Source organism: Capra hircus, chromosome 13, assembly GCF_001704415.2.
Source record: "Capra hircus breed San Clemente chromosome 13, ASM170441v1, whole genome shotgun sequence".
Classification (NCBI taxonomy): Eukaryota; Metazoa; Chordata; class Mammalia; order Artiodactyla; family Bovidae; genus Capra; species Capra hircus.
Window position 1 is genome coordinate 77538851 of NC_030820.1, and position 18291 is coordinate 77557141.

The 18291-nt window shown below is 48.1% G+C and overlaps 1 protein-coding gene across 1 annotated transcript; it reads left to right on the plus strand.

Annotated features, from left to right (window-relative positions):
- Positions 844 to 13837, plus strand: RNF114 (ring finger protein 114). The gene is made up of 6 exons (XM_018058014.1): positions 844 to 1034; positions 4641 to 4791; positions 6530 to 6636; positions 6958 to 7072; positions 10571 to 10678; positions 12021 to 13837. The coding sequence occupies exons 1-6, from the start codon at positions 889 to 891 to the stop codon at positions 12084 to 12086; spliced, it is 693 nt and encodes a 230-aa protein (XP_017913503.1). The 5' UTR covers positions 844 to 888; the 3' UTR covers positions 12087 to 13837.

Consider the following 18291-nt stretch of genomic DNA (forward strand, 5'->3'; position numbering starts at 1 on the left):
AAACTGATTTATTTGTCTTGTGCAGACTCCTTACTGTGAGGCCTCTGTGGCCTTACAGGATAGAGTTTAATTGATCATTGACTTTCCTGGTTAAGAAAACCACATAGACCTGTTAGCAAAGCTGGCCTTAAAAAAAAAAAAGTAGCTTCCGTTATAACAGGCTGTATATGAGAGTCAGCTGGGTACAGTGGGAAGTAAAGGAAGATGAGATTCAGAACGTCTGGGTTCTAGGCCTGCTTCTTTCAAGATTGAGGTTTAGTCTCTCTCTCCAAACCCCAGGCTCCCCATCTTCTACAGAGCTAGAGTTGGACCCCGTGGCCAGGAGGCACGTGAAGACAATACTAAGTAATTTTATCACTTCTGCTTTCACTAGGAAGTCTCAATGTGGTGATAGCCTGTCTTCAACACCTCTCTAATCACGCTTAATCTCCCTTTTCTACGTCAACTGTATCCGGCACGAATTCATAAGACTATACAGTTTCTATCGTATTTGTTCCCCGTGCCTTGTGGAAATAAAGTGGTGTTGATTTTCTATTTGTAGCTTGGGAGTGATATGAAATCTCCCTGTAAAATTTGTTTGCTGAAACTCGACTGAAGAGAAATATTAAAGAATAGTGCATACGTAAATATTAAGTAATGGTACCAACCATTTAAATTTTGGGCAAAAGTGTCTGAAGCACAATCCCTCCTCCCCTCATACCAGTCTCTGGATCCGGGTCTGCCCTTTTCCCTAGCGTCTGAGGGGCCGGGAGGCGTGACCAGCCCGCTGGCCCCGCCCCAATCCCGGCATACGTTCCATAAGCCCCGCCCCGAGCGTCCCTCACCGCTCTCGCTCCGCCCCTTCGCCTCTTCCGCGGCCGCTGAGGCGCGGAGCTCCGCGGCGGCAAGATGGCGGCGCAGGCGCAGCCCCAGGCCCGTGATGGTGGTGCGCAGCTGGCAGGACCCGCGGCGGAGGCCGACCCCCTGGGCCGCTTCACGTGTCCCGTGTGCCTGGAGGTGTACGAGAAGCCGGTGCAGGTCCCCTGCGGACACGTGTAAGTGGCGGGCTGGGGCCCGATAGGGGTGGTGGTGGGCAGGGGGGAGGAAAATGGAGCTGAGGAGAGAGGCCCCAGCAGGAAGGGTCTCCGGCGGGAGCGGCAGGCCTGGCCTCGAGGCGCGTCTCCGCGGGGCTCCCGGGGGCCCGTGGACGTCGGCGGGGCGCTCTTCTCTTTCGCCCCGCTTCCTCCCCAGCGTCCGGCTCTTCGGTTGAGCGTCCGCTGTGTCCCGGGCCCCCTCCGACGCGTGATGGCGGAGTGGCGCCCTGCCGAGGGCTTGGTGGAGCCCGAGCCCCGCCGGGTGCCCGCGAACAGGCTGCCCGTAGCCCCTCAGGTATGCCGTGTCCTGTGTCCGGCTCTGCCCGGCAGTTCAGTGTGCTCGGAAGTGGGAGACACGCTCGACTGGACCAAAAGGACAAAGGGGGAGTCCTGAAGGAGACCTGACCCGTCTGCCCTTCACGGGGAGGAGGTCGGGGGCTGGCAGGTAGCGGTGGTCCGCATTCCCGCAGGCGTGCGGGGCGTGTTGCGCTGTGTTTGAAATTCAGAGCCTCCATGTGCTAGTAGAATGCTTGGGAGGACGGAAGGAGCTTGTGTGAGAATGTGCAGTAACAGGCTCTGGGGTGGGCTGTGAGGTTGGCCAGATTTGAATGGAAGCCTTGCTCCATCAGACCCGCAAAACGGCTGAGTGGAAAGAATTGTCGCCTTTTGCCGCTGGGGGTTGGATTTTGCTCTGTGGCCTCCCGCAGCGCTTATCACCGCGGGCATCGCCTGGGGTTGGTGTTAGGACCCCTCCGCTGGTCTGGAGGCACAGAAGGCGCCTGCTGGGCGTTCTTGCTCCTGAAGCAGTCCTGTGGGGACAGAGACGTGGCAGCCATTTTGCAGGTGAGGGCACCGAGGCTCCCTCAGGGCTGGCTCACCATTGCCTGCCCTTCCCCGATGGACCGGGTGTCTGTTTGCCTGGCAAGGGCTCCTCAGCCACCCGGACGCTCTTTCCAGCTTCAGGCTGTTCCTGCTTGCAGTTCGGTTAGCCTGGAAGTCTTCTTGCCCCTTCAGCCCCTCTCCTGTCACCGCTCCAAATCCTTTTCAGACTTCAAGACCCAGTTCTAGTAACCTCCCTTGTCAGTCTCCCCATTTCAGTTACCTCCCTGCTTCTCCCCGGGGCACTCCTCCTCCTGCCTTTCAGAGAGCAAAACTTAGGGCTCATGAGGGCAGTGTTTTGCACCTCTTTCTGTCCCAAGTGCCCAGTGTAGTGTTTGAGCAACCACCTTCCAATCTTATATTCAACTAGCTAAAAATACTTGTATACACACTATGTGCCAGGTTGGCGAACATCCTAAGAAACAAGACGATTCTGCCCTCAAAGTTCACAGTCCACTGAATTGATGATAAATAAGTACTAGCAGTGTTCAGCTAGTCAGTCAAACTCATTGTCCACTGGGAAAGTATCACAGAGATAAAGCCCGTATGAGTGGGAGATGGGGGAGTGATCGGGCAAAGGCCGCACAAACTAAGAAACTGGTGAAGGCACACTTTGTGAGAGTTGAAGTTGCCCCTGGGTAGCTTTCCAGTTGAATTCTCTTCTCTGTGAATCAGCCCTCATTAGGGTTACTTAATTTTGGATTACTTCACTGGATTTAATTTACATTTAACGCTTATAAATAGGCTTGACCCAGCCCAGGTTACCAACTAAAGAGCAGCAAAATTTGAGGTTTCCTTGAGCCAGGTGGACCTTTCCAAGGTCAGAGGTCAAGGGGCAGTACTGATATGCAAACCTTGGCTCTTGTCTGTACTCGCCATACTAGCTCCACGTGTTCATCGGTTCGATGCTGATTCAAAACAGATGGCAGGATCTCTGTGAGGGCCCCCACATCTCCCTTAACTCCCACCGAGTGCGTTTTGCTCTGCCTGGTTGCTTTTTGCTAGCTCTTGTGCTTGAAAACAGCATCACTGCAGCTCTAGCCGCATGGGGCATTGGGTTCTTATAAAACTTGTTTCAAGCCCTGACTTTTACATCCCTCTCCACATTAGTGGAACAGCTGGAGGCTGGCAGGTGGCTGGGTGCCCAGGACGACTTGTCTGCAGAGAATTGTAACAGGAAGGGTGGGGCATCTAGAAGACTGAAAAAGGCCCATCAGTAGGAAATGGAAACTGAAAGCCAGACCAACACTGTTCACTCTCTAAGTCCTTTGCGACTCTGCGACCGTATAGACTGTAGCCTGCCAGGCGCCTCATCCATGGGGTTTCCCAGGCAAGAATACTGGAGTGAGTTGCCATTTCCTTCTCTAGGTGATCTTTCCGGCCCAGGGATCGAACCTGTGTCTCCTGGATTGGCAGGCAGATTCTTTACCACTGAGCCACCAGGGAAGCCCGTCCAAGATACAGGGGCCATTTAAAAGCAGGCTTGTTTTTAGGTGTGACAGGCACAGAGTGGCTTGTGAACATTGATCTCTGAGTCACAGCTATAAAAAGCAGCATTGACGTCCAGCTAAAGGACAAAAAGGAGAAAAATGTTAGAGACAGTAAAGAACAAACGTGCAGATTACCTTGGATTACATATCCAGAGCTCTTCCTGGCAGATCTTGCTGTCTTGCCTTAGATCTCTGAGGTTGCAGATGCAGCTGGGGTGCTTTCATGCCTCATTATTCCTTCTTTCTCTGTACCTTATCTCAGCATCCCCACCAGTCTAGGCTTCAGATATACAGAAAGTTGGTCATCTTTAACTTCTTTTCTTTTCCAAATTTAGTAAATTGCCAAGTCCTCCTGAATCCATCCCCAAATCATTTCCTGAATTCTTTATTGCCTCAGTCAGGCCCTCATGATCTCTTGCCTTTGGCCATCTATTTGGTTTCTTTTCTCATCTGAAAAAAAAAATTTTAAACTGACAACTCTATTGTCCATGCTAATCCCAGAATTATTTTTCTAAAACTCGATTTTGGTTTGGTTGGTACCTTGCTTTAAGTACCTGGGGCTTATGAGGCAGAGTGGTAAACATGCACAATGCATGTAAAGAAATAGAAGTCTAGGGGCCTGGAATATTCTTCCCCTCCTCTGCCACTGAACTCTTCTAAGCTCTTTCGTGTATGCTGTCTGCAGTCTAACCACTGCTGTCTTTCTCGGGTTACAGCTGGCTGCTCTTGACTGTGTTTCCATAGCGCTTTGCATTCACCTCTGTTGATGGCTGCTCCTGCTTATGGTGCATTTCATACGTGCTAGACACTGTCCTCGGAGTCCACTGTACGTAACCCATCGTCCCTAGATTCTCGAGGCAGGCACTGCGGTCTCCACTTCAGAGAAGAGAAGCTGAAGTTCGGCAAAGCCCAGCAGGATCCCTCGGTGGCCAGGGCTAAGGACTGAAGACTGTGCCATGGCACCTTCTGCCATGTGTCGTGGTAGTTTGCGTTCATTTCTGTCGTTGGACCTGTGTGTCCTTTGCAAGGAACACTGCCCACCTACCGCCACCATTCTTGCCCAGAAGGACTGAATCGAGAGCAGAGATCGAGTAGTTTTTAATTCATTATCCATTGATGTCATTTTGAAAAGTTTATCCATTTTTGTTGTCTTGTCTCCACGATGCATGACGCAGGTTCTCTGTATGTCTTGTTCTAGCTTTTGCTCTGCATGCCTGCAGGAATGTCTGAAGCCGAAGAAGCCTGTCTGTGGCGTGTGTCGCAGCGCTCTGGCGCCTGGCGTCCGAGCCGTGGAGCTCGAGCGGCAGATTGAGAGCACAGAGACTTCCTGCCACGGCTGCCGTAAAAATGTATGTGGGAGTGGGGCGGAGCAATCGGCCTCTGTAAGATGGGTAACACAGGCTTGCCGCCTTGCTTCGGAACTTAGAGCGTGGCTTAGTGACGCGCAGCACGTGTGCATGCTGGCTGGCCGTGGCCGTGCTGTTGCATTTTGGTAACCTGATTGGTTGTGTGGTTTGTTTTTTTCTTTTAAAGAATTGGTTTAGCATATTACATAGCTTAGCTTTGAAAACCATAGAAATCAGTTATCCCAGTTTTTTTTCTGTAAAAGACCCATTTTTCCCAAAGCAGCATACACAGATTTAATTAGAATATGACAAAGTGATATTTCTCCATTTTTTAAAGTATAAAATGAAGTCAATGCCTCAAAGTTACCTGCTGCAGTGAGTTTGAGGGGAAATTTTGTGATGTATTTTACTACAGATGTAAAACTTGTTCAGCTTTTGGCATTTGGCAAGGAGGAATTATAGTACAAAGGTCAGTATGAGGACATTTGATAATAGCGGTGTCCAGTATTTGAAATGCATCTATGTTCTTTTTTTGTATGACCATATTAGAGTCAAGAATATTTATTTTAAAATAATTATAACTACACAGGAGAAATACTATTATTTTCAAAAGTGATATATACAGAATTACTGGGTTTTAAATAATTGTGATTTCATTAATTCCCGACAGCACAAAAATATAAATTAATGTAGGCTTGTTCCCCACTCCAGAGATTACCTTTTTAAAAATACTTCAATTTAGAAGGCTGCAAAACATTTTCCTGCTCTCTGACACAGGTGTGGGTTTTATATAAACAGATGTAGGATTTTTACAAAATAGGATCCTACTATAATATGTATTTCTACAACTTCTTTGCACTTTTGAAAACTTCTTTCACTCCATGACTTACCGGACACCCTTGCATGTCAGTCTCTTCAGTTTAAACCTTAGTGAGAGCAGGCATGGACTGGGTGTCCCTTTACCCTTCCTCCTTTCAGAGGATTTGGCGCTACGGGTACACAGTGGCTATAGTTGTGAGTAGAGCTAGTTCCCATCCCCTTTAACCTGGAGCTCTTTGACTGGCAGCTTGAAGTCAAGTTCTTTAGTGATAAGACAGAAGCATCATGATAAGCCAGAGCGCAAGTACTGAAACATATTTTTCCTTCTAGTTTCTTTTGATTTAGAAACTCAAGATATTGAAGTAAAATTTTGTCTTTCTGTCTTGCAAAGACTAGATTTTATTAATTAGGTAGAATTCAGAATCTGATTTTTCTTTTTTTTGGTAATTTCATTTATCACAATCTGGTGACAGAATATTATTATTTAACTAGGATTACTGGCCTTTATCCCTTTTATGTAAATCATCACTTGTCTCTGCTGCACTTAGAATATGGTTCTTGGCATGCTGAAAGGAGACTTAATTTTAAGTGCTGGGGTAGAAAACTTTAGACACTTCACTGGGTTTGGAGTGTCTCTGTGAGCAGAGAGCATATCATGAATGAAACAAACCTCTCCAAGAGTGATTTTAAAGTGGAAGCAGATATCCTGGTTTGCTCAAGTAAAACATCCGCCTTGATACTAATAGAAACACTGCAGAAAGTCAGAGTTTCAGTCCCTTCAGTGGAGCCAGGAGTCTCGTGAGCTTCTTTGCCTCCCCAGGGCAGTATAGGTCTAGTTTACATCTTGCCTTTGCTTTGGCACTGTGTTGGATTGGGTACAAGGTCCCAGCTAACTTGTGGGCTCTGATCCTTCCCACCTAAGTTCTTCCTGTCCAAGATCCGGGCACATGTGGCTACCTGTTCCAAATACCAGAATTACATCATGGAAGGTGTGAAGGCCACCACCAAGGACGCGTCTCGTCAGCCAAGGTAAATGGTTCTGTCACTCTCTCCGGTCGATGTCTGTCTTCATGAGTTTTGGAAAACAGAGGTGTAGTTGTTAGGCTGGCTAAAGCTGGTGTAAGTTTTTGTTTTCGGGTGGTTATGGAGGACTCGCATGTTCGCTTCAAATGCGGGCTAGACTTTAGGGTTACTTTCAAAACATTTGACCTGACTCAGAAGTGATCACCAGAATCCCTGTCCTAACGCATTTAGTGAACTTTGCTACTTTGGGGAGGGGCCAGTGGTTGAAATTGTGTGGAAAGGTGTCCACAGAGAACTTTCTTCTTTTTTCCTGCCTTCATCTTCCAGAAGTGTCCCAAACCGGTACACTTTCCCTTGTCCTTACTGTCCTGAGAAGAATTTCGATCAAGAAGGACTTGTGGAACACTGCAAGTTATCCCATAGCACGGACACCAGATCTGTGGTGAGAGAAGCTTGAGTTTTTTTGTTTTGTGGGTTTTGTTGTTTAAATTCTTATGGGGGGAAAAGTCAGACTTTACAAAAAGTTACAGGATTAGTTAATGAACTCTAATGTACCCTTCACCTGGACTCACAGATTAAGATTTTACCGTATTCGCTTAACCATGCTCTGTGTACATATTTTGTGCTAGCCATTTGAAAGTAGATTACAGATACCGTGATCCTTTGCCCCTAAATACTGCAACACGTATCTCCTAGGAAGAAGTGTACCTTCTTAGAAAACCACATTTTTTGTGTGTTTTAATTTTCACACTCAGGAATTGTCACATCGATACAAGCCAATACCCGATCTGCAACTCACATTAAAATTTTAACAGTTGAAATGTCCTTCAAGTCAGTTTTCCCCAGCCTGCAGATCCTGGATCTGTGTTATATTTGAATGTTAAGTCCCTTTAGTCCTCAGTTTTTCTTTCTTTCATGACCTTGACATTTTTTAAAGAGGGTGGGCCACTTGTTTTGTAGCTTGTCCTTCAATTTGGGTTTGTCTGTTTCTTCATGATTACACACGTGGGTGCTCTGTCCTCTGCGTACACATCAGGGGAGTCAAGTGACCTCTGTTGCTCCCACTGTTGGTAATGTTAATTTGGATATCCTGGTGTCTGCCAAGTTTCTACATGAAGTTACTGTTTTCCGTTTGAATAGCTTCTTCATAGTTGTGGAGAAAGAGAATTTAGATGGAAGTATTAGGAAAGTGCTTATCAGTCTTTGACATTTAATTTAAATATCAAGGCTGACGTGGTTTTCTTTAAAAAAAAAAAGTTCGAATTTGGTCCATCTCAGCAGTGTTACCCTACCCTCTTAACGTGATTGACAGACAGGGTCTTAATACAACTTTCTCTCTAGTTTCATTTCTATTTTCCCGTTTATCTTACACCCCAAAGCCAAGTTTTCAGCTGCTGCTTCAAGATGTTTTAGTTACAGTTCTTAATAACTAATTACTGATTGAAAGAGCAAGTGAGCTTAGACACAGAGACAGACAGCTACCACCACCTGCCCCCACTACCCATTTCCATTTTAAAGTTAGCCAGGTAAACTTACCTATGTTGCTAATTATGAAAACTAAAATGGATGTTAAATCAAATGACAGAGATACTTTCATTCATTTCCTGCCACCATCTTCCCTGCACTCATTTCTGGAAGCCTACAAATGGTACCCACGCTAAGCAGATGAAGCTGGTTCATGCAAAATCAGTACTGGAACCCGGCAGTATCCTAGCACTTAAACCAGTTCTGCCTTCAAGGCATCAGAGGCACCTCTGTTGGCTGCCCGTTGGCCTCTGAGTAGTGCTCACTCTGTGTGTGGAAAGTACAAAATGTGTCACCCAGGGACATTTCTAGCTTTTGATCGGAAATATGATTCATGCATGTCCTCCTTTTCTTGTCCCCCTTTTGATGCCAGTGACAGCGCATTCTGCACACTGTAACCGGCGTCGCTGACACTGGTTTCATGTCAGTACCTGTGGATCGGATTCTTGTTTTAATGAGCTGCCAGTTTTCCATTACTGGTCTATACCATGATTTTAACTGGTCCCTTATTGACGAATGTCAGTGTTACTTCTGACAGTATCTAAAAATCTAAGGACTGGATATTAATTGCTACTAAAACATGGTTGATTGATTGGTGAGAAAATAAGTAATATTGTAAAGGAAACACATTTTTAGGACTGTTCTGAAAGAGTTAAGGGTGAATTGTTTTATCTTATTTTTAAATGCTTCATCTTTTGCTGAAGAAAGTGTGCCACACTTAAATCTAGGCATTGGGGATAACGAATAGTTTATTAAAGTATTATTTCCTATAGTTGTGAAGTTTTTCATGGTGCATTTGAAAAGCCTGCCATGGATTTTGAGATACCTTCACCTGTATTTTTTTATGTCTGTGAAGCAAAGTCTTGAACTGACGCCAGTTAAGCCGACTGTGCTCCTTTCTCTGGGGCCTGGCGTGCAGTGACCACAGACAGCATCCTCCCTGATAGTGTGTGCAACCTGTTGCCTGGATGGGTTGCCCTAAGGGACCTTGGAGACAGGCTTTTTCCACGGACATTCCTGTCTGGCCTCATGCTGTTCCCAGTCTAGGCTCCAGACCGGGATGTAGGGTGCCTTTGGAAAGCCCCAAGGCACAGTGGCCTGGGCCCACATTGGCCAAGTCATAATGTCCATCTGCACCAAGCTGCTGAACAAGGAACGTGTGAGTGAAGCCCTCTTCAAGGCCAAGCTCAAGTTCCCCTGGCCACCAGAAGATCCATATCTTCAAGAAGTAGGGATTTGCTAAGTTTAATGCAGATGAATTTGAAAACCTGGGGGCTGAAAAGTAGGCCCATCCCAAATGGCTCTAGGGTCAGCTTCATCCCTAATCAAGGCCCCTGGACAAGGCCTTATCCCTTCCTCAGTCAAGGCCATCAGTAAATTCTACTTCTGACCAAAAGAAAAACCTTATTCTTAGTAAAGTCTTAGATATGGATTAATTTGGTCAAAGGTTAACTATATTCATAATCTTGATAGGTATTGCTAAACTCCTCTGTGGTATCTGATACTACAGCTTAGTTTTCTCCTTTTCCCCCTTCCTTTGTCTTCCTGAAATCCCTCTGATTACTTTGTTTCTTTAAAGCCCCTGCCCCTCCCCATTCGGCCCTCCTGCAGAACTCCGTAAGGGTCAGTGTTTGAGCCCTGCCCTTCAGAAGTCTCCTCCTCAGACTCTGGTCCTGACCGTGCTCTGCTCCATAGCACCAGCTCTTCCACTCGAGGAGCTGCCCATCATGTCACATTGTTCTCATGTCAACCCCCTCTGTCACCGTATCTTCCTTGTAAAGTAAATGGTGACATGCCATCGCCAGTCCAGCCCACTTAGGCCTTGGTCTCCCTGTTCCCACTCCTCTCGGCTTCTCTCCAGGAATTTTCCACTCTAGCCACACTGACTGGCTGTTTGCCATGTACTCTTTGTCTTTCCAATACCTCCGACTCTTCAAAGCAGGAATCAGCCTCTTGTGTGAAGGCTTTTCCCCCTGAACCCCTTCATCTGAACGTTTACTTTATAAAAATAGCATGTAAGACTGTGTTTCTTCCTTGGGACGTTGCTCACCTGTCATTTCCTTGGTTTTCTTTGTGCTTTTATTATCATTTTGCCCACTGGGTTGGAAGGCTCCGTCTGGGCCCCTCCTGGTCTGACACACTGACACCCTGCTCTCTCCTCAGTAGGGGATTAGAAATGGGTGGTGTCATGCCTTAAGCCTTTACCCACCACCCACACCCTGCCCTGCCTGTCCGTTAGGAGATTGATGTCTTCTGGGATGTGGATGTGACCTTGAGGGTATGACCAGGTGCTGCGCCGGGAGTCAGGAAAGCTGTCCTGGAGGAAAGGTGGCCAGACACAGTCCCCAGAGGGCTGGGGTCTGCTCAGGCGCCAAGTACCTAAGCCATCCCTGACACCATGCTTCTGTGTCGGAAGGTGTGTCCCATATGCGCCTCGATGCCCTGGGGAGACCCCAACTACCGCAGCGCCAACTTCATCGAGCACCTCCAGCGCCGGCACCAGTTCTCCTACGACACCTTTGTGGTGAGTCTGCAGCCCGGGCGCTGATTCCTGGCCGCCCCCTCCCTCCCCTCACCCGAGAACTGCAGGCCCCCGGGGGGTTTGTCACTGACGTGATGTGCTCCCTGAAATGACAGCTCTGTGGCGTTTAAGGAAGGGAACTGGCCAGCCATCGAGACTGAGACAGAGTGAGCTTCCTTTTATGTTTTCCAAGATTTTTATCCACTTTCTTTCATATATGGCTTCTAGCTGTTACAGAACCTGGTTTGGGATCCTTAAGCCCAGAAGCGCATGGGTCCGGCAAGTCATGGAAGTGATTGTCCTGGGGAATTGCAAGCTGGACAGTGTGTATGACTCATCATGCTGCCAGCGGCTCCAGCTGATGGGGGCGGAGCCGGGCACTGTGTTGCCAGGTTCCTTCCTGCCCTGATACCAAGGAGCTGGAAATGCAGAATTTCATGTGAAGTTCATGGGGTAACAGAGTCGGGCACGACTGAGCGACTGAACTGAACTGTCCCATATTTATTTCTTAAAGTACTTCAGGTCAAATCAAACACTCTGGGACTTCCCTGGGAGTCCAGTGGCTACGACTCCATGCTCCCAGTGCAGGGTGCCTGGGTTTGATCCCTGATCAGGAACTAGATTTCTCATGCCACAACTGAATACTCTGTGTGCCGTAATGAAGACCCGGTGCAGCCAAATTTTTTTTCAATTTAAAAATTAAAAAAAAGAGCCAAACGTGGTCATTAAGTTTGCACCCTTCCCCTGGAGCTGAGTGGTTTGAAGGGCGCACTGTTGTCTTGGCATTATGGTGGCAGATCCAGCTAGTTGTCTCAGGTAAACCTTTTATTTACATATGTAGGTGTCAGGTTAGGATTTGAGAATAGCATTCCGTCTCAATGGTGTGTTTCAGGACCTAAGATGGAAAGCATGACTCTTACCTGAGTTGTCCTAAAGAGTAATTTACTCTTGTCCTAATGAGAGTATCTGAAATTCAGACTTCAAGATTAGCATCTTTTTGTTAAAGATGAATACAGTTGCCAAGACAGGCCAAAGTAGATAGCTTTGCCTCAGTGAACCAGAGAGGCTGTTTTCACCCCGGGCACTCCAGCTCTGAGTGCCTGGTCTGTGCCAGGCTTCACGCAGGTGCCCACCCGTCTGAGGGTGCCGTGGGCATGTTCACGGTCAGGGTGAGGCAGCTGCAGCCTGGAAATCGAGCAGCTGCCCAGGCTCAGGCAGCTGGCTTTGCAGACTGTGCAGCTGGGCCCTGGCCCTCCTCCAGAGCTCTGCTCAGACGCCCTCCTCCTCCGCCCCACAGTGAGTCCCTCAGCTGCACGCGGTTGCTGAGCGTCTGTGTTGTCCGCAGGATTACGACGTGGATGAAGAGGACATAATGAACCAGGTGCTGCAGCGCTCCATCATCGACCAGTGAGCAGGCGCCCGGCTGCGCCCGGCCTCAGCTCCGTGTGGAGGATGGAACTCGCCCCCCGAGTGTGCAGCGGGCCTGGTGTTTGGGCAGGGTCACTCGCACAGGGAGCGGGCCCGCCCTCCCTGGGGGCTCCGCTCACCTGCGTGTCTCCCATCTGCTCTCGTCCTGCTCCTCAGCCGCCCGGAGGAGCCTCTGTCCCGTCTCCGGAAGGGAGCCCAGCTGCCCCCGTGTCCGTGCATCACGCTCGCGCCTCCTGTCCTGTCCCGTGTTGATCTCTTAGGTCCTCTGAGCCAGCCAGGACCTTTTCTGGGTCATGAATAGCGCAGGTGAGACCAGCGTCTCCTCTCCTTGCCCCCGGGCGGTGTGGGCTCTGGCGGTCAGGCGTCTCGTGGGTGATGGAGCTGCTCCTGTGCTGTGCGAGTTCCTGTTTGTTGGCTGTTGGCAGCAGCCGCCGGAAGCTGGAGTCGCCTCATGGGAAACGGTTCATGAGTCCCGTGGGAGTAGGTGTCCTGAGCTTGCCGTGGTCTGATCCTGGAAGTTCTGATGAGCGTTGTTTCCCTCCCATTCCTGCACACCCTTAGGATTAACTGGTTCAACTTTAAATGCCTGCATGGTGCCTTCTTAGGGTAAGGTGTAACCACATATTTTTAGTGAAAAGAAGTGTTTCTGACTTAGGAAACTTAAACTCCATTTATTCCTAAGCAAGGAGAAGGGTCAACTTAAGTGAGGTGGGAGGGCCACAGCTTTGGGTTCTGATTTTTTTCAAACCAGCGAGTTATTTTCCAATGATTTATTCATGTTTGCCTCTCTCTTTGGGAACCTGCTTACATTCTTGTCCTCGAAGCACAAAGAGGGGTCCTCAGATGAATAAGAAGTTCTGGGGCCCCAGTGGGTACTAGTTCTTTCATCTCTTATTTGGCAACTTAGATTAACCTGAGGGTTGCTTTCCTATCACAAATTTTTTCCTTATAAAACTGGTTTCAACACATAAATCAGTGTGTGAAGACCTGCCTTCGAGGCGGAGGAGTTAGGGGAAGTCAGCCTCCCCGCCTGCTGTCTCTCTGACGAGACCTGCAGGTCAGGAGGTACGGCACACCTCTGGGAGCAGTTGGTCGTGGAAGCTGTCCGCCGGAAACTTGCTTTGCTAACAGCTCAAGAAGCTTCACGTTCACCCTGTTTCACCAATGTTAACAAATAAGGCCATGGGCTGTATCATCTGGAGGAGCAGAACCTCTGGTAGACCAGAAGGCTCCCTATTTAGGTTCATTTTTCCCTATTAGACCTCCCGTCTGAATGGGGATATTTTTGTTGGTTAGTGGCTGAAGTTGCAGGTGACCCAGGGCTCTGGGCCTGGACACCGCTGCTTGGGGCCTCACTCTCCCTGCCACTGAGATCGCACGTGCTCAGGAACGGCAGGGACCGGGTCCTGTGGGGCAAAGTAACTTTTTCTGATGTGCTGTCGCTTGGGAGGGCCCAGGTGTTGTTAACAGCTTCTTCACTGTAATTTCTGGAAAAAGTTCGCTCTGATCCCCCTGAATTGAGATCATCTCAGCCTAGGTTTAGAGGGAAATTTAACAAAACCTTCATTTGAGGGAACCTGATGGTGGTCTCACAATGGTACCAAGAAACGAATTTCATTGTATTAAGTGCACTTCATGTATTTCTAATAAGATGACTTTCCAGAAAGTGACGTTTGTTATGTTCTGGCTTTTAAAGTGAAATATAAATAAATCTCATGATTTATCCAACTGGTACCCTGTAATGCCTGTTTTTATAACCTCAGTTTGCTGAAGCCTGGGCTTGGGGAGCCTCCAGAAGACTGTTGTGCTTTTTAAGGGGAAGTTCTTGTCTGTCACGAGGGAGTCCCATCTGGCTCTGATATCAGCTCTGACCCTTCAACAGCTGGCCTTACCGAGCCTGTCTTCTCTGGAGAACAGACCCACCTCCCTGCCACCCCTGTCCCCACTGTCCTCCACCACAGACACACACGTTTGGGAGCTCCAGTGAGGCAAGAAGTGACCCTGTTCCATGAAACAAGACCTCAGGTGCCTTAGCAACAGCCCTGAAACATCGCAGTAGCGGGTTCCACACGCGGAGGTCTGAGGTCATGGGCCTGTCGCGGTTCTGCACTTGGCCTCTGGCTGTGGGACGTCTGGAAAGTGCTTCCCCTTCTGAGCTAAAGAGGCTCACGTGGGATCCTTCTGCCTGTGCGGCTTCGCTGGCGGCTCAGTTAAAGAAGGCACCTGCGGTGCAGGGGACCCGTGTTCCATCCCTGGATCGGGAAGATCCCCTGGAGGAGGGCATGGCAACCCACTCCAGTATTCTTGCCTGGAGAATCCTGTGGATGAGGAGCCTGGTGAGTTATGGTCCACGGGGTTGCAAAGAGATTGCAGGCAGATTCTTCACTGCCTGAGCCACCAGGGAAGCCGTCCTTAGGCTAGTGTAGGAAATTCTGTCTTATAAGACGGGCTAGTCTTAGAACACATCTGTTGGCTGTTGGGGTAGGGCAGCCACTCCGTTGTTGGTTAGAATTGGTTGGGCAAGCTCAGTTCTTAAAGGTTGCAAGACTTTAATGATACCTTTTCTGCTTATAAAAATCATCTAGACTGTTTGGTCTCAAATGATCACCCCTCAAATTATTTACAAAGGAAAAGTCACTAACTTTGGCACTTCCTGGTGCCCCAGTGGTTAAGACTCCATGCTCCCAAGGCAGGGGGCGCAGGTTCAACCCCTGTTCAGGGAACCAGATCCCACACGCCACAACTAAGAGTTTGAATACCACAACTAAAGATCTTACGTGCCACAACTAAGACAGCTCAGCAAAATAAGTAAAAGTAAATACTGAAAATTAGTAACTTAGCAGTGGAGAAACCTAGCAGACTCCTCCTTTACCAAGGGATCAGAATTAATATCACTGATAATGGGACAAGTCACGGGTGACTTGATGGGACACAGTGGAGAATGCAGCACTTCTGAGAGTCCCGACAGAAAAACATTTAACTAGAGTCTAATTGTAAGGAACAGCTTTCCAAGTGGCACTAGTAAAGAATCCGCCTGCCAATGCAGGAGACCTGGGTTTGATCCCTGGATCAGGAAGATCCCCTGGAGAAGGAAATGGCAACCCACTCCAGTGTTCTTGCCTGGAGAATCCCATGGACAGAGGAGCCGGGAAGATTACGATCCTTGGAGTCACAGAGTCAGACATGACTGAGCGCGCACACACACACCGTTGTAAGGAAACGTCAGGCAACTCATCCAAACTGGGAGGCAGGCTACGAAACAGCTCCACCTCTTCCAAAATGTCAAGGTCGAAAAAGACCAGAGAGGCTGCAACCAGCTGCAAAGCTGCGTGATCCTGGCTTGGATCCTTGACGTTACGGGGGTTCCTCTAAAGGGTGTTCATGGACCAATTGCTAACAATTGAATAAGGATTGTGGAACAAGGAACAGTATTTTATCAGTGTGAGATTTTCTAATTCTGAGTTACACCACAGTCACATAAGAGAATGTCCTTGCTCTTAGGAGATAGACGTGGAAGAGTTTAAAGGACGTGATGGGACTTCCCTGGTGGTCCAGGAGTCAAGACTCCTTGCTTCCACTGCATGGGACACAGGTTCAGTCCCTGGTCAGGGAACTAGGATCCTGCATGCCACGAGGAGCAGCCACCCCAAAATGATATAAGTAAAGGACATGATGTCTCCAAGTTACTCTCAGATGGTTCAGGAAAAAATGCCCTTGTGTATAAATACATAAAATGATAAAGAGCAAATATGTACGATGTTAAAAACTAATGCGTGCTCAGTTGCTTCAATTGTGTCTGACAGTTTGTGACCTGAGGGACGGTAGCCCGCTAGGCTCCTCTCTCCATGGGATTCTCCAGGCAGGAATACTGGAGAGGGTTGCCATGCCCTCCTCCAGGGGATCTTCCTGACCCAGGGATTGAACCTGCATCTCCAGCATCTCCTGCGTTGCAGGCAGATTCTTAACCACTGAGTCACCAGGGTCCCCTTAAACAAACAACTCTAATGCTTATTGTTTAGAAAATAGCAGAAGACAGGTAAAGCAGAAAAACAAAAAAGTGGAAACCACTCCTCATCCCACCCCGCAGACAATCAGTGATCATTTAGTAATGAAATACATGTCCTTGGGTCATAGTTTTGGTTGAAACTTAAAATAAGTGAATGCTTTACTTCTTGTCTATATTATAACCTGCATTTTTCACTCCATGATTTATCTCTCAACATCTTTCCTGTCATTGTGGTGGTATTTTTAACGCTTGCCTGACCCTCCTGGTGAGGATGGACCTTACTTTTATTTATCAATGAGTATTTAGGTTTCCAGTTTGACTCTGTTAACCTAAAACAATAACACAATCGGTTGTTGTTGATTTTAACTAATAAAATGAGTTTATTCAGGAACAGCAAAGAATTTCAACTCGAGACATGCACAGGTGGCAAACTCAATGCGAGTCCAGTAAAATAAAGGAGAGGAAACTCAGAGAGAAGGGGAAGTTGGGAGAGGCTGTTGTAAACACAAAGGCCCTTGGAGGGAACTGGGAGTTTGAAGGACAGTGCCTTCTCATTGGCTGCATGGTGACAGTCTCTCAGTGGCCAAGCTGTTGACGGGTAAGGAGGAAATCTTTCTTATTACTGTTGGCAGTAGTGAAATAGTGTCCCTTCCTACCGCAGATGCGAGGGACATCTCCTGTCGGGGTCTGTGTTGACTTCTAGTGGTCTATGCGTGAGAGCTCCCCTTTCTGGCCTCCCAACTCCATTTTAGTGAGGTTTGGCCAACTCATGTGAAGAGCCAACTCATTGGGGAAAACCTCAATGCTGGGAAAGATTGAAGGCAAAAGGAGAAGAGGGCGGCAGAGGAGGAGATGGTTAGATGGCATCACTGACTCAATGGACATAAACTTGAGCAAACCCCAGGAGATAGCGCAGGACAGAGAAGCCTGGTGTGCTGCGGTCCATGAAGCTGCAAAGAGACTAATCATTCAGATTTAGCAACTGAACAACAATAACCCTTTATTAATTTTCACAACTATGTTATGGGCCGTGCTACAGCAAACATCCTTCCAAATATATCTTTGCCCACCCATCTAAGTACTTTATATACAGGACTTCCCCGGCCATCCAGTGGTTAAGAATCTACCTGTTGATGCAGGGGGACACGGGTTGGATGCCTCGTCAGGCAACTCAGATCCCACATGCCGTGGAGCAGCTAAACCTTCCCACCGAAACGAGAGAGTTCAGGGGCCACAACGAAAAGATCTTGTGTGCAACGAAGATTCCTTGAGCTGCAACTAAAACCCGATGCAGCCAAATTAATTTCTTTTTAATTCAAAGCTTTGCATGAAGCAGGGCACCAAAGCCAGTGCTCTGGGACAACCCTGAGGGATAGGGTGAGGAGGGAAGCTGGGGGTGGTTTCAGGATGAGAGGACACGTGTGTACCGGTGACCAATTCATGTTGATGTATGGCAAAAATCATGACAATATTGTCAAGTAATCCTTCAATTAAAACATTAATTTTAAAATAATGGTTTTAATTCCCTTATAAAAATTAAAAACATCTAAGTATTTTATATAGAGAGGTGCTGTGTCAAATGAGAAGTTGAGAGAGGCAGAAATATAGAGAAAGACTAGGAGAGACTGAGACAGAGTCCAGGGAGACAGAAACGTACACGAGGTGAGACAGAAAAATAGAGTCAGAGACACCCAGAGAGAGTGAAAGAGAGATGGAGAGAGACAAGGAGAAAGCGCAAGGTCGAGGGATAGCCTGAGAGAGAGAAGGTGGCTGCTGTCGGGGGAGATGGAGCGGGTCTAAGGCGTAGACGCCCTGACATTCTGGCCACAGGAATCCAGGCAGAGAGTGACTAAGCGACTTTGAGGAACACACCCTAGAGATACAATTGTAGACGAGGTCAGTGCCCTTTGTGCAAGGATTTTCCTGGGACTATGGTTCCCGGTAAGCAGAAGATGAGAAGTAAGTCACCAGTGGGGGACTGGTTAGGGACTGTACTCTGAGTGCTGCAGCGCCAGCCGCTAAGCAGGGCTGCCAGATTTAGCAAATAAAAATGCGAGCCCTTTGTGCTTGTGTATGCTCATGCTCAGCTGTGTCTGACTCTTGGCGGCCCCATGGACTCTAGCCCACCAGGCTCCTCTGTCCATGAGATTTCCCAGGCAAGAATACGCGAGTGGGTAGTCAT